The sequence below is a fragment of the Pelodiscus sinensis genome, chromosome 2 (genome assembly GCF_049634645.1).
Source record: "Pelodiscus sinensis isolate JC-2024 chromosome 2, ASM4963464v1, whole genome shotgun sequence".
NCBI lineage: Eukaryota > Metazoa > Chordata > Testudines > Trionychidae > Pelodiscus > Pelodiscus sinensis.
The window spans coordinates 78,190,562-78,217,316 of NC_134712.1; the positions used below are offsets into that span (position 1 = coordinate 78,190,562).

General features: G+C 43.2%; 1 protein-coding gene across 7 annotated transcripts in view; it reads right to left on the bottom strand.

Moving 5' to 3' along the window:
- The window catches only part of RBBP8 (RB binding protein 8, endonuclease), a 114,612-nt gene that overhangs the window by 7,501 nt on the left and 80,356 nt on the right, over positions 1-26,755 (bottom strand). For 6 of the 7 annotated variants that reach the window (XM_075920885.1, XM_075920886.1, XM_075920887.1 and 3 more), the window contains 8 exons: positions 22,318-22,445; positions 20,245-21,139; positions 20,020-20,146; positions 18,086-18,177; positions 17,357-17,465; positions 16,385-16,564; positions 9,371-9,440; positions 4,919-5,015 (listed from right to left, as the gene is read on the bottom strand). In XM_075920885.1, coding sequence (XP_075777000.1) covers positions 4,919-5,015; positions 9,371-9,440; positions 16,385-16,564; positions 17,357-17,465; positions 18,086-18,177; positions 20,020-20,146; positions 20,245-21,139; positions 22,318-22,445 — 1,698 coding nt within the window. The remainder of the gene's footprint in view (positions 1-4,918; positions 5,016-9,370; positions 9,441-16,384; positions 16,565-17,356; positions 17,466-18,085; positions 18,178-20,019; positions 20,147-20,244; positions 21,140-22,317; positions 22,446-26,755) is intronic. The other variant, XM_075920888.1, reaches the window with a different exon arrangement.

Consider the following 26,755-nt stretch of genomic DNA (forward strand, 5'->3'; position numbering starts at 1 on the left):
TGCACTACGGACGGCGCGGTCCCATCCAATCCGCCAGCCGGCAGAGGAGCAGAGCGCTGCTGGGGAGGGGGAACCGCAGCGATTCTCAGCGCTGGGCTACCTGCGTGCAGCTGCAGCGCAAGGAGGCGGAGCGCCGGCAGACGCCAGGATGCTGGCGTGACGTGGCCCCACCGATTTTAAAGGGCCACGACAGCTTGGCTCTGGCTGCATGTCCCCGGCAGCACCAAGCCCCGCCCCACTGGCTCCAGTCCTGCCACGGCCCCAGCCCCTCGCTGGCGAGAGACCGCTCCCTGCCAACTGCCCTGCTCGCTGCGCCCACCCCGCGCTCCATCTGGCTCCCGCCGCCCATTCCCCACGCCACTCCTGCATCCCAGATCCCTTGCTCTCCCTCTGGCTCTGCGTTGCCCTTGCACCCCGTACCCTGCTTCCCCCGATCCCTGCTCCCCACCCCAGCTCTGTACTGTCTGTTCCCTGCACTGCCCCTAGACCCCGATCCCTCTGCCCCTCCCGTTCCCCGTGTCCCATTCTCCGTGCCTCCACTGCACCCAGCACACTGCTCCCCCCAATACCTGCGTCCCTCTGCCTCCTGTTCCCCGCGCCACCCCTGTTCCCCCCCCGCCCCCGGCTCTGTGCTGTCCCTGCACCCTGTTTCCCCTGTGGGTTGGGAGTGAGGGGTGCTTGTCCATAGGGAGGGGCTGGACAAGGCAGGGAAAAGGCTGCTGTGACCCAGCAGCGAGTGAAAGGGGGAGTTCACTTGAAGCACCTTTGCCTTTATGGAAAAAAATAAATGAAAATGCTATTTGCTATTTATAGGGCTAAAATGCTGGGACAAAAATGAAAACAAACAAACAAAAACCACTGCAAAATGCAAACGTGTAAAAGACAACAAAAAAGGGGGGGGAATGATTTGCTTGGCCCAGCTGGGCTGGGCTGGGGGAGGGGAGGGGAAAAATATGGGGAAGGGGCTTGTGCTGAGGGGAGGGGACGGGAGGGGAGAAGGTCAGGAGAAGAAGAAGAAGAAAGGGGAAGGCACCAAGAGACAGGGGTGCAGGAGACACAAATCCCAGGGGGCCAAGTGCAGACAATGAGGAAAAGGGCAGGAGGGGAGGTGTCAGTGGGAGGGGGGAACAGGGTGATGCTGGGAAAGGAGAGGTTAAGGGCACTGGGAGCTAAAGGGTGGAGGGGAAGGTGCTGGGAGAAGGCTTGAAAGAAGGGGTGGGCATGTGGAAGGTGGGGATGGAGCAAGGCATGTGTGAGGACACAGGGTCATGAGGGGAATGGGGGCAGAGGGTGCTGAGGAGGTGGGTATCAGGGAAAAAGAGGGCAAAGGGGGCAGGGGCAGTGAGGGAAGGGGAAGGAACCAGGAGGGTGCAGGTGCCAGGGGATTCTGGAGGTGAAGCAGAAGGGCAGACACTTGCAGGGGAGGGACCAGCATCAAAGGAGAGAGGCAGGGCAGGTGTGTAGAGGGAGGTGTTAGGAGAGGGGATGAGGAGGGGTAGCTCACTTGATAAGAGTGGGGCTACTGGAGGAGTAGGCACAGGGGGGAGAGAAGGGCTGGTGGAGGAGGGGCAGGTCTCAGGAAGGCTGAGGGCAGTGAGAAGGGCAGGAGTCAGGACAGCAGAGGAGGGTGGGGCAGGGGGGGCAGCAGGCACCAGGGGAGCTGATGAAGCAAGGGGAGGAGACATGGCAGCAGAGGGAAAAGGTAGAAAAGTTTATAAGACATTTATTAATAACTTGGGTGATATTTATTAAGAATGTATTAGGAAGTACTGTTCTTATTAGGAATTTATGCCATTAAAAAAAAACCACTTTTTTGGGGGGGAGGGTGGCGAGTCCCTTTTTTGTCTGGTGAGTAGAGTTTTCCATAATTTGTCGAGCCCTGCTTATCGGATAGTCAGTCGAATAGTTGATTCCTCCCCTCTCCCCTTGCTGCCTCTATCAGATAGAGGCAGCCAAGCGGGGAGAAGAGTGGGTACTTCAAAGCAGCAGCGCTGCACGGCTGAGCCCAGGATCAACTGTGAGGTGCTGCCCCTTTGAAACGCAGCCTCAGTGTTTGAAAGGGACAGTGCCGCACAGCTGAGCCAGAGATCAGCTGTGCGGCACTGCTGCACGTGGCGCCCAGAGTCAGCTGGGGACTCCCCATCTGATCCCGGGCTCCAGCGTGGCATTTCTGTGGAACCCGGGATCAGCTGGGGAGTCCCAGCTGACCCCGGGTTTTGGGGAAATACCACACGGAACCTGCGGTCAGCTGGGCTGTCCCTCAAAGTCCCCCGCTGACCTCAGGATCCATGCTGCACTGCTGCTTTGAAATGCACAAGAACCACCGCTGGGGACTCTTGTGCATTTCAAAGCGGGCATGCTGCATGCAGCCCTGGTCAATGGGACTTGCCGCTGGCCCCGGGCTGCACACAGAGTTCCACATTCCTCCTCTGAAATGTACAAGAGCCCCACGGAAGTGCCTATCGACTAGTCGAGTAGTCGATGGAAATTCCATCCACTAATCATCTAGTAAATTAACCATTACTTAACATCCTTAGTTCACAGAGAAAATCCACAGCCAATCAGATTAATGATAGCTAATTATTAACTTAAGGATAATTAGAAACTGGCTTAAAGTCTGTCCTAAAACAGTTTATTAGGAATTTTAAAACTATTAAAAACCTTGTATTTTTCTTCATCAGATCTGTTGTAAAACAAATATTAGGCCTAACTATTAAACAGTTTAAACTGCTGAGGAATGCAGTGAACAGGGATTAAAACAATTAAAAAGCTACATTCTATTTTCTGTGGTAATTAAAAACAAACAACAAACAGTAAAAACAAACTGAAGTGTCATCCTTTTGCAGAAAGTAAGGTTTTTAATTTTAGCCCTATTACTATACCAGGAATGGGTGTGTGTGAAGAAAACATTGACAGAGGTGATTTTAGCATCTAAAGTGACTGTAGATAAAGAATAGAAAAAAAAGTACAAACAAATCATCAATATCCTATTACAAACTGTATATGAAGTCATCATGACTGAAAATGCAGTTTCATGGGGGGGGGGGGGGAATAAAATAGGGAGTTACCATTAACTTGCAAAAATGCTGTTTAGAAGCAGTTTTGTTGGAGTAGCTCTTACAGATATCTATATACTAGAAGACTTATCCAGTGTTGCGCAGGTCTTTAACTCAAATAAGCTTTTGTTTTTCTTCTAGGGTGGGGCGGGAGGGGAGGGGGGCGGTTCATTATGCAGGCTGGCCTGAGGAGAATGGCCAACCTCAGACCTCTCTCACTGCAACAGTTGGGACCAAGTAAGGAATGCCTGCAATGGCTGCTATAGTGGACACAGCTGGGGGAGGGGGGCCTGTACCCTGCCTAGGGCGGGGGGGGGGGGGGGGGGGCGGACAGACAGACACAAAAATAGACAAATTCTCTGAAATATATAGTAGATAGCTGCCCCTTTCTCTACCCCTGCTCCCTGCTGGCCCAATGAGATTATAGATGTTCCAGTTCCCATCTCTGGCACCTTGCTGCCCCCAGAGATTATGCTATAGGATAACACTGCAATACCAGACACCTCCCTTTCCATTTTATAAGAAACAATCCAATTCCAGGCACATCCTATTGTTGTGGCACAACCAATCCCTTACCTTGTTTAAGTTATAAGAAGGGGAAGCTGCATATCACATTTGGTGGTCCTACCTCTTACCTTTTAGGAGTTCTTGAACAAACAGACTCACAAATTGACAAACAGATGCACAAAGATAAGAACCAAAATCTGATGGTAACATACTGTAGTGCTAGAGACCAGAAATGGATATAGTAATGGCTTCTTAGGTAATGAGGACAATGTTTTCAATATTGATGCTGCTTTGGAACGGTGACTGGACCAAAGTATGCAGAGCTATGCAGACAATTAACCAAGTGATAGCTTCAGTTAAGAATTTTTTCAAATCCAGACATTTTACTGCATTGTTATTGTCAAGCATTTTGTACAATTTTTAAGGCATTCATCTTGGAAAGTTTACACTAAAAAAATCTTTTCAAAAAATAATTAGAATAAAAACTAACGCTTGTACATTATGAATAAAGTCTACAAATGTTTCCACGATGTTACTTGCCAAAATATAATGAGAACTGGCTTCACTGGGAGAAAAATCCTGTAGCATGCAGAGACAGGAAATTAAAATAGTTAATGCATGGCTCTTGGCACAAGAAACAGAATAGATTTTTTTAATGTTCTGTTTCCATTCAAACCCTCTATTTCTCACATATTTTGGAACAAAGAATTTACTTTTACAGTCAGCTGTAAATGAAACTATGTGCATTAAAGAAGAATTTTACTAAAGGGTTTACCTTGAGTTCAAGAGATTTTTCATGAACTTGTTTTGTGCAAGAAATTACTAATAAGCCACATTACTCAGTAGGAGAAATTTAGCTACCAGTTGTACAGAATGAATGGAAGGAAAAATATTGGTTCTCAATAAGAGAGGAAATTAAGCAATAAAACTCAAAAGCAACTTTTTTATTAACTCATTAATCCACACCACAGGCACATTGTGAAGTATGAGATTGTAGCTCAATAACTCCAGTAGATTGAAAAGTATATTAATGACCAAATGAAGCATACCTTAATTTTATGTGTATAATAGACTAACACACATATAATATACGTATAATGGATCTGAAAGCATTTCAATTACTTGAAAGGGATAAAGACATTTTTACATCTCTTTTTCTAATTTTTTTCTCTACCATTTACATTAGCGGTATACAAAATTTTCCAGTTGCATTCCCCTCTTACTGCTACAGGAATCTGTCACTTGATTTACAAGTACTCATGCTTCTAAGTTTTTAATATGAGAAGCATTTCAGGCTTCTGTACCAAGCAAGTTAAAAGAATGCAAATTGACCAGCACTTAAGAGTTTTACTTACTATTTCACATTCCTTACAGGTATGGCCCAACAATTTTCTTCTCTCTTCTCTCTTCCGAACAATCTCAATGTGAGGAAAACCTAATACAGTATTCTTTCTGAAAAGCAAAAGGAAAAAGTCACTAGGAGCATGTCTGCTCTACGGGGTGCATTAACTGCAGAATCCACCAGAATGTTGCATTCTAATTGCCTCATTCAACTCTTTCAAATGGGATTATGTTAATACAAACCAGGCACCTTTTAGTTTGCACCAGTAGCATCCACGTGGGGCACTTGGAATGCAACATTCTGCTGCACGCTGTAATTTACTCCCCATAATATGCACAGTAGCCTAGGTTTTCATTTGATAATGTATTTCTGTCTTGGGAATTAAAAACTTCAGAGGGGTAGCCAAGTTACTCTGTAACTGGAAAAACTTAAAAAATCTTTAAGGTGCTGCTAGACCTTAAGGAAATTAAAAAGTTTATTAACCCAATGACACAGACAGCAGCAAGGAAATAACAGGATTTCATTGGAACAATCTAACAGTTTATTTTCAAGAACCTCAGCTTCCTGACAACTGGTATATAAAAGTGGCAAGGAGTCCTGTGGCACCTTATAGACTACACTTCAGTTAGTCTATAAGGTGCCACAGGACTCCTCGTCGCTTTTGCAGATTCAGACTAACACGGCTACCCCTCTGATACTTGGTATATAAAAGGCCATCTTTCACATCTGAACATGAAGGATTTGCAGTGTTTTTAAAGAACGATGTCTTACATGTATGTATGTCCTCTGTGAAAGAGGAACTTCTGAACATCTCATCTCTACTTAAAATCTTGAATTGTATTAAATCACTGTACTAAATCATGGCCTGCTCAACTTAAGATTTCAGGGTTTTTTTTCATAAATGCTTCATGAATGCTGTGATGGTTCTAACTATTTGTTGCAACTGTATAGGATTTTTCAACTTTGCAGTTCCTTTGAAGAAAATGTCAATTTCTTTCCTTTGCAAAGTGGGTATAGAATAGTTGTGTTAGCTAGACAGTAAATGGAGTGTTTAATCTATCTATTTAGAAACGTGCATCTATCTGCCCATCCATGAGTCTGTTCAAGAACGCCTCCTAAACAATAAGATTTAGGATCACCAAATTTGATACGCAGATTTCTCCTAACTTCATCCTAACTTAAAGCAAGGTCAGGGTTTGGTTGCGCCAAGAAAACAGGAAGTGCCACGGAATGGACTGATTTCCATAACATGGAAAGGGAGGGGCACAGACAGGTGTTACGCAATACTAAGAGTGGCCACTGGGGCAGTTGCACCACCAAGAGAGTGGCTAGCTAGCAAGGCTGGGGCTCCACCATCTTGCTTGACAATAGATCAGGTAAGTAGCCCCCTCTAACCCAAACCCTCCTCCCCCCCAGCCTTTGGCTGCAGAACCAGGGGGAGGCAAAGAGAAAAGGCCCTTGCTGCGGGGGAAGAAAAGGACCCCGTGGGATGGAGGCCCCCCCAGCTTGAGCCCCTCCTCACCCCCCAAGCCTCAGTCTTGCATCCGCCATACCCTCAGCCTCCTGCTCTGCCCTCCCCCCCCCCCCCTCCCATCCTCAAGGCCCTGCCTTGACTCCTACATCACTCCATACCACCAGCCCCCTGTCCTAAAGGACCAGGGCAACACCAGGTAAGTCTTCTAGTGTATTATGAAATTTAAACTAACAGGTTATGATGCAAATAGGGATTTCTCCATTCATGTCCTTATATATACAGTGGTCTGTTGAATATTCCTTATTTAACGTCCACAGGAATTTCAAAAAACTTGAACTAAACAAAACAAAAAGATTGAGACACTGAAAAAAACCCTCACTTACAAGAAACCAGTATACTTTCTGGCCTTAGAGAAAAACTGCAGATAGGAGCCAGCCAGTGACTCCAGCGAGCAGGAGCAGCAAAACAGCAATCTTTTTCAACTTTGGACATTCCACTCAAAACTCTAGAAAATTCTCTGACTTTCTCTTCACTGTGCAGACTGCCTGTTTACTCTGGCTCAGCCCGTCCTCTAGTCTCTTCATCCAAGATTTACTTCACACCTGCACCTCTTTCCCTTCTGCTTCCCTACCTTGTTCCCCTGATTCTCCTTCCCTTCTCTTTCCAGTTAGCTGACCCCCTCCTGAGTATTACTCTCACTACCAGTCATGGAACATACTTGATATTTGTTACCAACACACTGTTTATTCTCCTCGTCTGTCTTGTCCATTTACATTGTGAACATTTTTGGGCAGAAACCATCTTATATTATGGATGTTAAATTTAGATTGACTAATTTGCATCAACTGTTTGATTAATTGATAAGGGCGCATCTGCCTTTGAAGTGTAGCAGCAGCCAACGGGCTGTTGCTACACTTCAAAGGCAAAAGCATTGTGGGGAGCATGGGGCCAGCAGGAGACTCAAGCAGTCCTCCGCTGGCCCCAGGCTCCCAGTGGAGTTTCAAAGCAGCAACGCCACATGGAGCCCAGATTCTGGCCTCTTTCAAGCACCCCTACCTCTTCCCCCCACACACACAGCTTGCTGCCTCTCTCTGATAGTTAACTAGTGTGTTGACTATCCGATAAGCATTTGCTTATCAAATAGTCGACTATCTGTTCACATCCCTAATTTATATTAGATTTGTCTGGCATTGCTCGGATCCTTAACTCAAATAGTTTTGTATTTCTTTATTTAAATCATTGTTCTGGGTGGGGCTGGAGATGAGACAAGGTAAGGTTACAGAAGACCTGGGGTTGGTGTGCTGACAAAGCCTCTGAAACCTCCTTCCTCTCTGGGGCTTATCATCATCCTGTCCTGCTGGTCCAGATCTCCTGGTCTCCCTCTGCCCAGGAACAGAGCTGAGATCACTACTGTCGGCTCCCTCCCTCTCGCTCCCAGCGCTCCCTGAAGAGCAATGCAGACACTCAATCTCTTCAGGTCTGAGGAGAATGCAGTTTTAGGCACTGTATCCTGGAACCCTCCCACACCAAATAGGATCAGAACTCCAAATAAACCATTCAGACAAGACCCTTTAATAATGAAAGGAGAATGTACATACTGATTGCTCCCCCAGGTAACAATTATTTACACTGGGCTTGACAGGAAATAAAAGTAATTTAAGTGGTTGCAAGTGAAAATGGACAGAGCATAGTAAATTACAAATTTAAAATAAAATGCATAGCTAGTTCTAACACACTAAAGCTTATTGCAAACTTACCCTAAAACTGTTCTTACTTCAGCTAAAACTCCAAGCCAGCGAAGATCTTTTTATCCCTGGGGTCTCTGGATCCTTTTTGGGTGTCTCAGGCCAGCCAAAGACAAAGAGCCTGAAAACTCTGCATCTTAAACAAATTCCTTTTGGGGGGGAATTCTGTTTCTGCATTCCCATATTCCATGTAAAATTACCTGGTGAGATCCTACCAGCTGGGGTGGTCACATGTCTTCCTAAGACCATCCACTGCTTAGACTTAAAGGACAAAGGAGGCTATTTACAGGTGATCACCCAGATACTGAGATGTGCAAGCACTGGAAACACAGCTGATGGCTTTTATTTGCACTTTAAAATCACAAACCATTCCTTTTCCATATCTCTAACTTTACATTCAAGGGTGACACATGCACCAAAATAAGATATACAGATCCAGCAGATTGTGACATTAAAATTGATAGGTTACATGAGGTATTTTGTCCAAAGCTTCATTGAGTTATGCATATTTATATACATAAGACAATTTCATAAAGCATGGGGGAGAGGAACTGTAAGAAAAGGATTCATTATGCAGACTGCCTGGGGAAGAGAGAACAACCCCAGCCCTCTCTCACTGCAGCAGGTTGGGGCCAGGTGAGAAGCACTTGTTCATGGTCGCAGCAGCAGGCATGGCTGGGGGAGGGGTGCATGTCCCCCAGCTGGGGGACAGACAACATAAAAACAGAAACTCCATCTCTGGTCCCTTGTTGGCCCCCCAATGGTCATTCTACAGTGTAACTGTCTCTCCTACCCGACACCTCCCCTTCCATTTTATGAGAAACAATCAAAGTCCAGGCAAATCCCATTGTCCTGGCACAATCAAACCCTTGCCTTGCTTTAAGTTTTGATAAGAGGAAGCTGCATACCAAATTTGGTGGTCCTAGCTCTTACTGCTTAGGAGGAGTTCTTGAACAAATGGACTCACAGATGAATGGACAGACAGAGATGCACATTTGTAAAATATATAGTGCGTGCCTATAGCATAATGGGACCCCATTTTCAGCTGACCCCTAAGCACTCCCATAATAAAAGTGAAAACACATCTTCATTCTCTAATACTACTCAGAATTCATCTACAGATTTTCCAATTGTACAGCTTCAGCGTCTTTGTGGGAATTATTTAGTCATTTTATTTTATGAAAGGATAAGGACTCTTCAGAGAGGAAAACTCTGTTCTCATACATTGATATAAATGTTTCATTACCTTTCATCACTTTTAAAATATGGCTCCACAAAAGCTTTCTGCTTAGTTTTATCTTGTTTATCCTCATGCTCTGTAAATAAATAAATTCATGCCGTAAGTCTGTTATTGAACTGCCTAGATTTAATGACCATACAATGAGTTAGACATACTGCATAAATTGTAAGAGTAAATTTTAAAAAAATTAGCATAAAATTATTTGAGTTAACCATTATCATCCAGAACCAAACCACCTCTAAATTTCTCAATTTTACTATTTCACAAAGGAAAGTTACTAAGCTTGTGCAGTAGTGACAGTTTTTTGAGATGTGTGTCCTGTGGGTGCTCCACTGTTGATGTCGGGCTCATCCTGGTGCTACAGATTGGAGTCTTTTCTAGTAGTATCTAGTCAGGCTGTGCATGTGTGCGGGGGAAAAGGGGTGCATGCCAGTCACACCTTTGGAGTTCATGAGCACAGCCCGTCTCCCCTCAGTTTCTTCGTGTATGCCCTCCTGCGTGAATGTCAAGCTGAAGAAGAGGGAAGGAGGGTGGGTCGTTGAGCACCCAAGGAGACACACATCTCGAAGAACTGTTGATACTGCACAAGGTGAGTAACTTCCCTTTTTTCTTCGAATGATGCTCCCGTGGGTGCTCCACTGTTGGTGACTACACAGCAGTATGCCACAGATGGTAGGTGGGCTTTGGCTAGGTCTTATGCGCAGATGAAAAGACTGCATTGGCTACTGTGGAGCTTTTGTCTGCTGATGTGGCTATTGCATAATGTCTCGTGAAAGTATAGTTAGAAGACCAGGTAGCTGCATAGCAGATATCTTCAAGCAGGACTCCTTTCAGGAAGGCTGTCGATGCTGCCATTGCTTACCTTGAAGGGAGTAACACTGAAGGACGCAAGTCATTATCACTTTTGAGACACACTGCGACAAGAGAGGCTTTCCTCTTGAACACTCCAGCAGTGAAACAAATAGAGTCTGTGATTTGCAGAAAAATCATGTACAATCTATATACAATTATAATGCCCTTTGGACATCTTGGGTGTGGAGAATGGCCTCCTCCAAGGAAGCATGAAGTTTTGGGCAGAAGGTAATGAGAACAACAGGCTTACTGATGTGGAGATCTGAAATGGCTTTAGGTAGGATGGAGGAGTGGGGTTGGAGGACAACCTTGTCTTTGTGAAATATGGTGTAGGGTGGTGATGCTGCGAGAGCAGCAATCTCACTAACTTGCCTTGCTGATGTGATAGCCATTAAAAAAACCATTTTTACTGTTAAGAGGTAGAACAAACATTTGGCCGTGGGCTCAAAGGGTGGTCTAGTGCATTAAGAACCAAGTCCAAGTACCACATGGGTGGTATAGGTCTACGTGGCAGATTAAGATAATGTAGTCTTTTGAGAAATCTTTTAGAGATAGGGTGAGCAAATATGGAGAATAAGTCAATTGGTGGCTGGAATGCTGTGAGCACAGCTAGGAGTACTCCCAGCTAGGAGTGATGAAACTGACAAACTTGTTGTTTAAGAGACATTAGTCGAAGACTGTGTGAAGACGTACAGTAGATGGCTGAACCCCATTACTCACATACCAGGCTGAAAAATGGTCCCACTTATATAGGTAAGTATTATGAATGGTTTGTTGCCTACTGTGAAGTGAGACAGACTTCACTTGTTGTGAACACATCTGCTCCGCCTCTGAGAGCCAGAAAGAAACCATGCTGTCAGATGTAGTGTTTGCACCTGCAGGTGAAGAAGAGTGCCTTTGTTCTGTGATAGGTCTGGTCGGTTCATTAGTGGGTAGGGAGGCACACAGGGAAACCAACCCCGGGATGGGCCAGGCAGACCTATGAGAGGATGACTCAGACATTGTCCCACTCTATCTTTTGGAGGACTCTGGGAATGGGGTGGGATGGAAGGAAAGGCATAAAGGAGGTGAGTATTCCATGAGATAAAGAATGTGTCTCTCAGCGATATTGCTTCTATGCCCACTCTGGAGCAACACTGGGGACACTTGGTGTTCTGGCACATTATGGAGAGATCTACAGATGATCAACCCCATTGGTGGAAGATGTTGTGTAGGACCCAGATATGGATTTCCCCACTCATGATCTATCGCAAATGGATGGCAATTGTATTCTTGATTCCAGGTAGGTATGATGCAGTGGTGCTGATATTGTGTGGATACACCAGTTCCACAGGTGCATTGCTTCCACACAGAGGCATCGAAAGTAAGCTCCCCCTGCTGGTTGATATAAAACATTGTAGTTACGTTGTTGGTGAGAATGCGTACCATGGAATCCCAGATATGTTGAAGAAAGCATCTGCAGGCATTGTGCACAGCATGAAGCTCCAGGAGATTGATACAGAGGCTAGACTCTTGGATGGACCTGAGGTAGTATGGTATCCTGAATGTAGTGATGTTGCAAGTGGGTGCCCCAGCTGAGGAGCGAAGCATCTGTGGTAATATGGTTGGATGGTTGTGCCTGATGGAATGGGACACCGGCAAGGAGGTTCTGTGAATCGGTCCACTATTGTAAGGACGAAAGGACCCTCTGTAGAACTGCAATGTGTTTGTGCACCTGGTGTTTGGATGGTGTGTACATCGAGGCAAGCCAGTGTTGAAGGCCCTGAAAATGCAGAGGTGCATATCAATGACATATGTTGTAGCAATCATGTCACCATGAGATGAAGGCAGGTCAGTACTGAGACAGTTGGGCTCAATATCATGATTGAAATCAAGCTTTTTATGGCATCAAAATGTTGATTTGGCAGGTATGCTCATGCAGTCATAGAATCAAGATGAGCTTCTATGAATTCTAGGGACTGAGTGGGGCAGAGGGTAGACATCCGCTCGTTGATAATAAGGCTCAAAGATTTGAAAAACCCATTGGTGAAAAGGAACCAATCTTTTGTGGCTTGCTGGGAAGGGCCACGAATGAGGCAATTGGCCAGGTATGGAAAAATCATGATGCCTTAGCTAGTGATGCTGCGGCTAGTGCCAGGATCTTGGAGAAGACTCTGGTGGCAGACAAGAGTCAGAAAGGAAGAACTCTGTATTGTAAATGGTCTGAAGCAACCGTAAGTGTCTATGCGCTGGGTGTATGGTTATATGAAAATAAGCATATTAGAGGTTGAAGGCTGTAAATCAGTCTCCCTTGTCTAGTGCCAGAATGATTGCCGTCAGTGTGACTATTTTGAATCATTTGTGGAGGTATTTGTTTAGATAGTGGAGATTGAGGTTGGGTCTCCAACCGCCTGTGTGTTTTTCTGTAAGGAAGTAATTTGAATAAAATCCCTGCCCTGTTATTGCTTTGACACCCTTCTCTATGGCTCCTATGCATAGGAGGTGGTGTACCTTTTGATGGAGCAGCATTTCATCCTGAAAAGGGATGGTGGGGGGAGGATGGTGGAACTGAAATAAAGAGGATAGAATAACCGCACTTGATGACTTCTAGGACTCAGCGGTCCGTGGTGATTGCTGCCCATTGATTGTAGAAAGGGCATGAATGATGATGGAATATGGTGCATTTGGAAGGCACTGATGGAGTAAAGAGGTCATGCTGGCCCTTGACCAAAGACTCAAACTTACTGCTTGGAGGCCTGTTGGTGGGACGAGCAGGAGTTAGGAGCTCATAGGTGCTGGTTCTTTGCCCTAAAAGCAGTTTTGGTCGAATGGCCTCTACTTTTGTTGCTTGCCACAGGAGAAGTCTCTCTGTCTTTGGCAGGGAGTGTACCATCTCCTATGGTATGGGGGCATATACCTCCCTAAAGTACGTAAGGTGGTTCACGGGTCTTTGTTAGAGTGAAAGACTTTGTCTGTTTACACAGCAAAGAGTTTGTCTTTATCAAATGGTAAGTCCTTGACTTCAGTCTGAAGCTCTTTCGGGACACCTGCTGTCTGCAACCATGATAAGCCTCTCATCACAACAGATGTTGCCATTGCTCTTACAGCCATGTCAGCAGGGTTGAGCACCATTTGCAGCACTGTGCCAGATATAGTGTAGCCTTCCTGTACTATAGATTTTAATATGCACCTTTTATCATCAGGGAGATGCTGCACTAATTCTGTCAATTTTGCATAATTATTGAAGTTGTGATTGGCTAATAGTGCTGTGTAATTGGCTATACGAAGCTGGAGCGTCAATTAGGAATACATTTTCCTGCCAAAAAAATCTAGCCACTTATGGACCTTGTCATGAGTGGTGGACTTATATTGTGGGTTCTTGGATCTGTGCTATGCAGCATCAACCACTAAGGAATTTAATTGTGGGTGAAGGAATAAAACATCCATGCCCTTGGAGGGACAAAGTATTTTCTATCACTCTTCTTGTTGTTTGGGGGGCTGTGGCTGGTGTCTGTCAGACCTCAACTGCAGTTTCCATAATTGCTTCATCTATGAGAAATGCAATTCTCAATTTTGTGGCAGGTTGAAGATTCTTTAAAAGCATATGTTGTTTTTCATACACCTCTGATACTTCTACTGCCTGGCTGGTAGCTACCTTTTAAGTCCTGAATTTAATTCAGGTGATCAGTTGGTGATGGGTCATTAGGAATGATCAGCTCCTCTGGCGAGTACAAGGATTTGTCAGTTGGTGATATGTTGGGTTGCTTGGTATCAGGGTCAACAATAATCTGCTCCTCTTCCATTTCACATCCTCCATTATGAAAGGGGAAACATGGGGATGAGAGGGAGATATGGACCTCTGGACCAAGAGTGATGGTGCCAGTGCCCAGTGATGGTAGGGGGACCAGCAAGGTGGATAACAGGAGTGATAGGTCCATTCAGGATACCATGGAGGATGATGAGAATACCGTGTCCGATGTCTTTCATATGATTGTAGGCTCTAGGTGGAGAGCAGTGTTGAGATGAGAGTACACTCCTGCGATCGTCGTCATAGTTGCTATACAGCCGGTCCCCGAGTTGCGAACGGTTGTCTCACGACCGTTCGGAGTTAGGACTAAAGCTGTTGTAAATGGCGGACCCTGAGTTACGAATGCGAGCCGCGCTTACGAACAGTGCAGTAGTGTGTAACTCTATGGGGTCCGACTTACGAACAAACCGAGTTATGACAAATTGCTTGGTCCGTAACTGGTCCATAAGTTGGGAAGAGGCTGTAATGTAAGAGTACTAGTGACCGTGGTGGATGAGGAGAGCCATGAACTGACAATGGAGATCAAGACTAATGCCTCAAAGAGGAATCACAGGGAGATCTAGGTCTTGGTTCCGGATCTGGCACTGGAGCATTATAGTGTGTATAAGCAGAAGAACAATAACAGTTCGAAGAAGTGTCCTGCTGTGCCGGGGAACACCGTGCTGGTGGAGGCAGCACTGGTGCCGGAGGGAATGGCACTGACTCTGGACTTGGGGCGTGAGGCCAGGGCTTGGCTGATTTAGACCTGGCCTTTGTTGGCACTGAGGTCTTAGTCGGTGCTGCAGTCTTGTCAGGTTAGCTGGTATCAGAGCTCTACGGTGCTGGAGCAGTTGGTGCCGCGGTCTGATCAGACCAGGATTTTGGGTCCATCAATAACACAGCACGCAGGTGCCTGGTGCAGGAGGTGCCCAGTTTGTCTCCCATGCTAAACCCTTCTTTAGCCAAAGGCTTAAGTGAAGGAGTTCTCGGGGTTTTCTCATGTACTTTACTGCCATCTCTATCTGACTGAGGCTCGAGTTCTTTGTCAAATAGGAGCATGCGTAGCCTCAGCTCTCTGTCCTTGTGAGCTTGAGCTGTGAGGCTATGACAATGCACACACTTTTGGGGGACATATGCCTCCCCCAGCCAACAAATAAAAGACCAATGGCCATTTGAAACAGGCATTTTGTTGTTCATGCCTCTTTGTGTCTTTGTTTTCTCTTGCTTTTTTTGGTCTGCTCTGGCTGTGGCGGGTTTTTTTTTCCTTGCATGCTGTTCAATGTGTTCGGTGGCTCTTATTTTCTGATTTCCTTTTTGATGACAATCATTTTATCCTGTTTTTCTTCTTTTCCCTCGTTCTTGCGGTGTTTTTGGTTTTTTTTTAAACTAAATATGCACATGAGGGCCATGACCAGCTAGTCTGGTGATGCGCTGTACCTCAGGAACTGCACCTCAACTATTTACAGGAATAAATGCAAAGAAAAAAAAATGTTTGTTATCTAATTACTACTAAGATAATGAGAACCAAATAAGTTTTTACAAACTAATTAGAGTCAATTCCTATCTACAGAGTTCTGAAGAGAAGGCGAGGAATTGAGTTCCATCTGCAACCAAAAGCGGCAAAGAATGAACTGAGAGCAGTTGGGCCACATATGCAAACTCCAAAGGCACAAACAGGAACTCCCCCCTACGCACATTGGCGGCCCAATACTGTTAGATACTGTTAGAAAAGACTCCGATCTGTGGCAACAGGACAAGCCTGACACCAACAATGGAGCACCCACGGGGACATCACTAGAAGAACTATTTATCCTCTAATGTGCTGAATGAGTACTGAAATCAAGCTTCAATTAAATACATGAATAGCTTTGAGGCAACAGACAGAATACACTTACAGTAAGAGAAGCATGGAATGGGGTGAGCAAGAGAATTAAAATCTCATGTAACTGAAAAGCAAAAAGACAGTAGTGGGAGATGTAAAGTGAAATGAGAGAAGGGGAAAGAGGAAATACAAAGAAGAGAGAGAAACTAATAGGATGCAAAATATTAAAAGAGTCTCAGAAACAGTTCCCCATGGAAACCCACCTTCCCCATTAATTGAGCAGGTAACTGCAACCAAATCAGTACATTAACACCAAGAATTGGTGATTCTTATAAAAGACATCCTACTGTACAACCCCTATGTTGACTTTTGTGATACTTTCCTGCTTTTGTAGGATTGCTAAATGAGTTACTTAATGCAGTAGTTTTTAAAAAGCCTTCTCTATTCTCTAAAAATTCTGGAATACTGAATTAATTCACATATTTGGCATACTTCTGTTTCTAGTGGGATTGTGTCCCAATTAATAAAATTCCCCTTTAGTTTGACCAAATTATTAACATAAATATTAAAGAAAAAACACCTGTATTACTCATTAGTTTGCTTGCTGATGACACTTCCTCTTTTTCCTTCTCTTTCTCAAGAGGATTTTCTCTTGCACCACATGGTGAGGCACTATCTTCCTCTAGATAAGATTTATATTCTTCATATGATGTCTGATCAAACATTTCCGCTAAGCTCTCATTCATTTTTCTTTCTCCCTCTAAAAAAAAGGTCAGAATGAACATCCAAATCAATCTTTTGACAACTGAATTCAACAAAACATATGTTTTTTTTTTGAGAATTAGTCAAAAGAACAGGTTTATACTTCCAGCTCTGTCACTAGCTCACTACAACTTGGGCAATTGACAATTTTTGTGTGCCTTGTTCTTCATCTTTTGAATATGGATTATGCTTATCTACCTCAAAAAGATATTTTGATTGATGTAAATGTACATATGCAAAGTGATGTCAATAACAAATCCTTAACCTTTGCACTACATGAATGGATTTTTTGTTGTTACTGGCTGCTATTGTGGAGTTATCCAAACTCAAATATCTGCATTCTTTACTGGTGAATGATACTCCACCTTCATCCGATTTACCATAGGTATTTAAAATACAAATAAATCAAATGGATTTACATAAGACATGAAATAATTATATACATATATACACAATTATTTTTAGCATATTAAAAATGATATCTTTCCACAGATAGTTTAATAAGGTCAATAATGGGGTATTTTTGTGTCATGACAGTACTTTAATGTTTAATTCAGGTTGGACTACAAATACTATATGAGGTATATTTAATTTGTTTATAGAACTGGAGAAGTACAATCTCAGCCATAAACTATTAGCCCTATCCAAGTCTTTGACCTTAATATAGTCTTTTACTGACTTTGACAGGAAATGGATTAACAATGAACCTGTAGTTGTTACTGCAATGTTACAGTAATGCTACAAATAAAAACTGTACTAATCAATTTGAGAAAGGGAGAAAAATACACACTTGGATTGCCTTCTTCTTTCTGCTCTTGGTTTTTCAATTTTAGTAGCATGCTTTCACTAACATAGGTATACTCCAGGTCAGTCTCTCCTTCTCTTGATTGAGAGCCTTCCTGAATAAATAAAGCATAGTAATGGTTATCACACTTAAGTTACAACTAATTAACATATTTCAAGCTTCAGGGAATGTGGGGTGGGGAGAGGGACCCAGGGCAGAAGTGCCTATGAAAACAATGACTATTTAGGAAAACACTCAGCAAGCCCTTACTTCATTATTGATCAAGTGTCAGTGATGCTAATCAAGTCAAGGCTTGTAAGTGTCAAACTATTTACAATAGAGTTCACACTGAATGTTGACAAAAGACAAACTGTGTAATTAAGAATTTTCATTCTTTTTTTCCCAAAACATTTTAGTAATGACTATTCCCTTTTTCCATAGCTATTAGGAAACCACTCAAAAGAATGTGGCACTAACTTTGTAATGGATAATGGAAAGCTTTGCCAAGTTTAGTTTTAGATTTCCATTTTGCAAAGTTGTTTTAGAAATACAATTAAAATGCATTTGTAATGTTTATGTCTAGTCTTGGCATTTCTCAATTTTTTCCACACCATCCTTTAGGTATGTAGCCCATTATCAAGTTAAGCTTAATTTACTCTTTTGTAAAAAAAAAAAAAAGGTAACTTTACTATTTATTTTATGGGATATGAGGGTGAAACTCAAATTTCTGCTTACCTTGGTATCAATAACTGTAATATCCATTTTGTACTGAGAAAGGTCTGCTCCTGGATCTATACTCCACTGGATATTTTCTAAGGATGATTTATCTTAGATGCGGAGATACAGGAAGCAAGAGTGAAAAGACAAATCAGATTCAAACTACTGACAGCATCTAATGACAAATTTTAGGTCTGTTTCCTTTCCAGTTATTCATTATTTTAGGCTCGATTTTTCTCATGACAACGCTGAAACAGTGTAGCATAAGCACACTATTTCAATATAATTTTGTTCAGATATAAAGAATTTTTAAAACATTTAGATTTTTCTGTATAGTCACTGTATACTGTTACTTTAATGATGCACTCTCGCTCTTTTGTATACCTATAAATATGGTGATCTTAAATAAAGATAATATTGCAATAAAAAGTTTCACATGGTCTGTCAGTTCATCCAATCAATTCAGTACTGATAATGACCAAAGAAGTAACGATACTAATAAACAAATGGCTAAGTTGAGGGGCAGAGTGTATTGTTTCAGTTGACTCCAAAATAATTCTTCTGAGAGAACAGTTAAAGAGACACAGTGATTCAGAGACCTTAATTAGAAAAGTGAAAATATATAGCATAATTCCTGTAAATAGAAGTAAATGGTGGTAATGCTCTCCATTGCAAAGTTGTACCCTGGACGCCTTACTCCATTCATCTGAAGAAGTGGGTTGTGCCCATGAAAGCCCATCTACATTTTTTTGTTAGTCTCTAAGGTGCTGCAGGACCATTCGTTGTTTTTTAAGTTTTTTCATTTACAGACTAACACGTCTACCCCTCTGAGACTACTAAAAAGCAGGAATTTCTGAGAAAGAACATAAATGCAAACAAACATTCAGACAGATTTAGCCATCTATCATTAATTTTAATAGTCTAGGTATGCGACGTTTTTATACGAGAAAGTGGTGTATTGTAAAACATCAGAAACTTATTTTGTTTCAACATCTTACTCATATAGTGCAGTGCATTGCAATATACAGTTATTATAATGTAAAGTAAGCTAGATTAAAAACATCTTTTCTGCCCCGTTGAGTTAAAAATATAGTAAACTTCCAATAATCCAGCACCTTCAGGACCCAGGGAGTGCCGGATTATCAAATATGCCAGAGTACCGGAAGGGGGACTATGAGGGATCTGAGGGGGGAGGGGTCAGCGGGGAACTGGGCAGGGTGGGAGAGCGCGGCGTTGTGGGACCAACCCGGCAGCACCCCAGCTGCTCTGCCCCCTGCTTCCCCAAGTCAGCCACTACTGGCCAGCAGCGGACTTCGGGAAGCCGGGGGCAGAGCAGCTGGGGTGCTGCCGGGTTGGTCCTGCAGTGCCGCCCCTCACCTGAGCAGCGCTGTGGGACCAACCCGGCAGCACTCCAGCTGCTCAGCCCCCGGCTTCCCCAAGTCAGCCACTGGTCAGTTTCAGCAGCAACGGACTTGGAGAAGCCGGGGGCAGAGCAGCTGGGGTGGTCTGCCCCAGGGCTTTCCCAAGACCACCGCTGCTGAAAATGACCAGCGGCGGACTTGGGGAAGCTGGGGGCAGAGCAGTTCCAATTGTCCGTCTGGCCGGAGCACTTTCGGGTTCCAGTTGGTGCCGGACTATCAGGAGTGCCAGACCACTGGATGCCGGACAACTGGAGTTTTACCATATAAAGTCATGGACAAATACTGTCCAGTGAACAGAGAATGACATGGGGACATTATTGATACAAGCTTCATGAAACAGGTATGTTTTGAAAAAGTGATTTGAGGTATGTGAGGATGGAGACAGTTAAGGAAGAGGTAATTCTATGAATAAGAGGTGGCGTATCAAAGGACATGAAGTTGGAAGTAGGTTCAGAGGAAGGGAACAAAAATATGAACATTTCACTCCTTTAAACCATAGGCATTGGCTAAAGAAAGAAAATTTTAAGTTACCTTGTTCATTTTGCCGTGGTTTATTTTTTGTTATTCTACAAGGGTTTGGTTGAAGTACAGATGCCAGTTCACATTCTCTATGTCCTGTCCTGGTTTTCTTTCTAATTGGTTCATGGCCATCATCAACCTAAAAACACTACAATTTTAGTATTTCTCAGTCTTTAAATGAAATATTTGGAAAGGAAAAAGCATAAAATACACAATTCCTGTAGGGAAGCAACATACCTTCATGTCATCAAAAAGCAGTTCTGTCTCCACTGTGTTTGGCAAAGGTGGGATTTTGAAAGCAGATATTTCTTCTTTTATTTGTATCAGAGGTTTTTTATCTGGGCATGTTTTGCCCCGTGACTGGAGAATCATTTCCTGTACATAGGAATCTTCTTGTGACTCTTTCCCTAACAAATAACTTCCACTATTAGTATTTTGGCTAGATGAAGAACCTTTCGGAATGGGCTTCACCATCTGTGAAAAAACCTCATGCATAGCCACCTGTCTTACTCTATTTTTACAGATCTCGTCACCTCCTATGCTTTTTTCTTGACAGAGAATAGTAGAAAAACGATCAGACAGGTCCAGAGGCTTATCAATTATATAATCTCCATTAACAGGTTGAGCATCTGCTTGAAAAGGGAAAGAGTTTTCCTTGTTGAAAGATGTTTTTTCACAGCTACTCACATTCTCATCTCCTGTTTTCTTTCTTTTGGTACATTTATCAGCCTCTTGTTTGTGGGGTTTAAGGAGGAAGTCATTCTTGATCATCTCATCTTTACCTGAGCACGTGTTGACCATACACCTTATGGATTCATTTGTATCCCTTTTCACAACCATCTGCCTTCTGGTTGAGGCCTGGCTGATAACAGAATTTACTTCAGTTCCAAGATTAAGTGGTGCAACAAGAGCAACATCTTCAGATTTTGATCTAACTTTATGGGATCTAGAATTGAAAGTACTGTTGAAGGGGTTATTTTTGGCATTGGACTTCAGTTCTAATTCTAAAACAGAAGCAGACAGACTTGAAGTCAGACTGTTCTTCATGTTGTTAGACGCTCCAAATACAGGAGAAGCTACCTGAGAATCCCAGTCTACATCTGGTGGAGTGTTCTGAGATGGATCTGAAAGTCTAAACATATTGAGAGGTGAAAGACATCTTTGTGCCACTGGGAAAATAATTTAAAAAAATTCAGTCCCCTAAACATGAGCATTATTCAGCAATTGTCCAGCAGCAACTGAATAAATTGAGAGGGAAATTGTGTACACTCATCAGAATGTATTCCAGTTGTGAACAAAAAATTAATAAATTGTAATGGCTTCAGTTTGTTAGTATAGTACTATGTACAATTTCAGTAGTCAATATTAGCAAAGGTTTATCTGCCTGACACCTGTAATACAACACTATTCCTGACTATTTTTCTTACCGAATTCAAAGGAAAGCTGAGAAATGAACATTGTTTTTATGCATACGAGAGCTGGTCAGTGATCACAGTTAAAACCAGAGGACACAAACTAGGCAAAAATAGATACGGTTTTCTGTTTCAATGTGACACTGAGTCCTTCCCTGGCTTCTCTCAAATATGGAAGAGAAAGTTAGGGTTAGCTTTCAATCTATTCAAGGAGTGGAAGGTGGAGAAGGTCTGGAAGAGAGGCCTATCTAGGTATATATATGAATGCTATCACTGTTGTAACTGGCTGTTTTTTATAAACCCCTCAATAATGTCCGTGGGACAGTCAGTGATTCCCTCTTGGGATCTTCAGGTGGCAACCAACCCCCTAGCCAAATGGCCACTCCCGTCCATGCCACCTTACAGAAGAAATTAAGGGGAATGGGCCACCTGCCTGTCTCTATTCAGCAAAAGTGAATTCCTGGTGCCTTCCACTATCTTACAGGAGTCTGAGATTGAAGGTGTTCCAAAATGTACCATACAACAACTAAGAAAATCTCAGAAGTGGGAATTCATTGCCCTGGGGTACTTTCCTCTCAAACATTTGATGTCATTTGGGTAAGAGAAAAATAAAAATCAATGATTTAGTAAATCTCTCCAACTCAAAGAATTTTGTGTGGTTTTTACAACACTGACCTGTTTTGGTCCACAAACCCCACATAAAATGAAACTGGTGAGGTTTTGTAGAGTCCTAACTTTAAAATAAGACACTATATTCTCTCAAAATTAAGATTTAATATAAGCCTTTGTAGAGTCCTAACTTTAAAATAAGACACTATATTCTCTCAAAATTAAGATTTAATATAAGCCTATTTGCCTCTATTAATTTATATTTGCTATAAATTAAAAATAAACTTACCCCAAGTTGTCGTCATTTCTTGATGATTTATGAACTAGCTGTCTTCCAGAATCTTCCTGCTTGGGACTGAGAGGCACTTGGGTCATTGGAATGTTACTTCTAAGAGCACTCAGTACACTCTGGGACTCCTTGGACACCATAAAAAGAAAGCACATTTGTATGAAAGAATAGGAAAGAATTAAAATGATAAATATTAGATTTGTAAATAAAAATACCAAAATCCCATTCAAACTAAATAATTAAAGTTTGAAAATCTTGGGATGAATAAGTTACTGAATTTTACCATCCAGATATTATACTACTTTTAACAATCTGACTTAAATAATCCACAAAAAGGCTTTAAAAAGGCTTTTAAAGACCCAGTTAGCTACTGTATTTCATGCATGCAAACCAATAAAGGATTTGCTTAATTTTGTATGCCTAAGAAAATACTATTCTATACAGATTTTACTACCCACTCCATACTGGAATCTGAGACTATGTCTACACTTCAATGTAAATCCAGGTTAGTGAAACTCTAAGTATTTGGACCCAAGACATCAGCATCTACCCTATGCCAATCCTATGCCCGAAACCAGGGCTCTAGTGTCCACACTGTAGTATGCAGAATCAAGTCCAACCATATCCTAGACTTCCTAACTCTACTCTTTCTTTGTGGTGTGACCTGGGAAAACCTGCATTTTACAGGAAGTTTCAACAGGTTACCAACATATCCTGTCAAGCATTTGTCTGCTAAGACCTCTCTTTTTGGCCTGAATGCTCCCAAAAGCCAGCAATACAGAAGCAGCACTGTGAAAGAGTTACTATAGTAATCTAAAAGCTGGGTATCCCAGACTACGCTATGTCTGTTGTCAACAAGTTTGGCATTGGAAAGAACTGTAGGTAACGTGGTGGCAGAGGTTTATTAGGTGATCAAGTGTGGGGTACACCCCAAAGTGGTGGGCATAAAAGATATTCTGGAAATCACTACTGGCTTTGAGGGAATAGTGTTTTCAAGCTGTACTGCAGCCACTGATGGGACACATGGTTTGCTTCCCTCAAAAAGCATGAGTACATACACTGCAAATGATAAACTCCATTGTTATGCAAATGTTTATAGACCAACATAACCAGTTTATGAATATCAACACAAGTTACACTAGAAAAAGAATGTATGATGCAGTTGATTGGCAGACTGTGATGCTATTCCCACCTAATGACATTGTCATAAATGGAATGAGTAGTTTTGTGGCACAAATGAAGGTGAATGCACACAGGCAACAGCAGTTAAGGATGCTTGGTGGTCCCATATTACAGACTTGCATGGGCTGATGAAGAGGGAGAAGAGTTGCTTTATGAATATTCATGTTGACGGGAGAAAGGGGGAAGGCACTAATTGCCATGAAATGTACTTATGAATGGCCTGAGAATTTATCAAATGTGAAATGAGGAAATGCTAATTCACAGTATGAATTCATGTACAGACATGACTGATACCGGTATTGATATAGCTAGAGGTATTGAAAAACAGCACTTATATAAAATTTCCAATGATCTCTGATCATGTATTTGCATTTATTATTTGAAATACATATTATGATGTGTGGCAGTGATAGCAATAACATTTATTACTAAAATAAAAAGCTTTATTTAGAAACATTAGATAAATACAACAAACACATTGCCTGGTAGGTAAGGATGTTAAAACAGTTAACCACTTAAATAGCATGGAACTGGTTAACCATTTTAACCCAGGTCCTGCCATACAGCCCCCTGTAGCTGCAACCATGAGGTCCTGACAGTGGCTCTGCAGTAGTTGTGAGGTCCTGTTGCCCAGCCCTGCTGCGGCTGGGGCTGCTCCAGTCCAGCATGGTGGCTGCTGCTATAGATAACTAGCAAGGGCCAGTTAACTCGTAAGCATACTGATAAGCCTCATGTTTATCACTATGCTTACTGGTTACCCGGTTAACATCTCTCCAGTGGCAGGCCAACTGCCATTACCACACCAATACATCAGTAACAGACAGGGCCGGACTAAGGGGTGGGCGAGCTGGGCAGCTGCTGTAAGGGGTGCACGGCGCTCCTTATAGCTGCCATCAGGCGCCGCGCGTCTGGCTCCCACAGCACCGGCCCCACCCCCATTCCCACGGCGCTGGCCAGCAGTGCCCTTCCCCCATGGCTGCGGGACCCTGCACGGCCAGGCGCTGCGTGCCAGCAGCAGTAGCCAGGCCGGGCTGGGCTGGGCAGCGCATGCACCGTGCACCCCGGTGGTGAGCACGTGCTCCCTAGAGGTGGCCAGACCGGGCAGCGCATGCACCATGCGCTCCGGGGACGGGCCTGCACATGCGCCGTGTGCACGGGGCGCCAAAATGGCTCGGGCCGGCCCTGGTAACAGAACCTTACAAACAGTGCATGAACAAGTACCAACAGTGAAACCATCTACAAGACATCTACTCTTGCACGACCCCTGGCTGCCCAATCTTCTTTCCCTTCCTTCTACAGTTGCCAAGTGCTAGGAGCCAGGGAAAGGGAGTTGAGGCATTTATGGTGGATGATGTCAAAATGGAAGACTCAATGAGTCACTGCTGCCCTGCCCAGTCACTGATGGGGCCCAATTGCATGGGCCACCCAGTAATGGAGTTTCCAAGCTGTTCCTTGACTGCAGCACAGCATACTGCAGAGGGGACTCAAGCCATGATGTGGTTGTAGCAGGAGCCAGTACTTATGTGGATATTAGTGGTAGCAGCCATTCAAATAGTTCTTTTCTGTTGAATTCAGTCATCCTCCCTTTGCCACTATTCTTTTCTAGAACGAGGAAGCAAATGTCAGCTTCTATGCTGCAACCCTGTCCTCAAGCTGTATAGTCATCCTGAACCTTTCTGCTTCCCTCTTGTTATGCCTTTTTTCTAGCTATAAGTCCTTTGGTCCTGGACCTCCTTGTTGGCCTCGTCCAAAACTTTATGTTTATCACAGAAATGCTTCCTTTTGGAATGGTCCCTGAAGGTACACTGATACAGGCTTCTGCTGCATGGTAGCAGTACCAGCCTGTAGCAGCTGAGGGACTTGAAATAAAACAAGACACAGGGGGTTATTATCTTAAATAGCTCAATGCTGGAGCACAGAAAAAAATTCTTGTGAAGTTTTAAGGATGTGAAATGTTACTTTTAAAACTGAACTTTGGTAAATTTTGAGAATGTTTCATCCCACAGAAACTCCCTGAACACAGCTAAATTAATCACAGTGAAATAAATACAGAGACAATGGCAAGTTAAAAATCACAACTGCTTCCATCCTCCCCCTCCACCAACTAAGAACTGCCAAACAACTTGGGCTCTGGGAGGGCAATGGGGACGTCACTATCTGTTCTACAAAAGGTTGTTCTATCATTTCATGCATACCACGTTTAGGAGGACATAACAGTTCTTGTGGTGCCTGACTGGAAAAGGTGTTACTGCAAGTTGCCTGGGGGAAACCACTGAAATATTTAAAGTAGTTACTGAACAGTGCCATTATGAGTGGAGTGGGATGATCAGCTATCAAGGTAGCCCTGGAAAACATGCCCTTCCCCAAAATGTGACTGCTTGGAGTTCCTGCTATGGGAAAAGTTTGCAGCATTCAGTACTTGGGGTTGGGACAGAATTCATGAGAATCAAGACTCAACAGAATGTTGTGCAAGCTTCCACATAGCTGAGCCTGTTATGACTGCATGCAAATACACACAACTCCACTGTCATGCTCACACTCCTGGCACAAAACCCCAGTCATATCTGAAACAAAGGACTGCATGAATATATTTAACTGAAATGAGACCATATTTATCAAAGGAATATTTCATAATCCTTCACAGTTCACTGTTTCCATGCACCTTATTACACTGTTACATGGTTACAGAGCAATGTACTTATGGGGATGGCGATATAAAATTATTTTTAACAAGTAGCAATGTGCTATCAAAAATTTGTGGCTTTCCTCTAAAAACTCACTTTTAAATATATTCTTTACTGTTTGCATTTCCCAGTCTCCATTCTGAATTCCATGTAGTGGTGAACACAGAGGTGCTAGTACACAATCTGCCATTAATGGATCTGCACTGCTACTCAGGGATCGTATTAAATTTTGCATTTGTTCATAGAATAGAAATTGCTCCCATTTCTATATTAATAAACATTAAAATGGAGCTGGAAACTTACCAGGCTCCATGACAGGCCATTCCTGTATGGGGCACCAAAGAGTTCTTCTGAGTACAGCCCTGGGACAAACTACAGCTGCTTTTGCAACAAAGCCTCCTCTGGGGTTGGTGTCAACAGCAGTCAGTCACTTTGCTGACCTCATTTGGTTCCACAGGTTGCCATCTTGGTTGACCAAGTCATCGTGCACCACTGTTGATTCTATGCTCAATGCAGTATTTAGCAACTGATCAAATTCATCATAAAATAAGCATTGGCAGGTTGCCTGACGT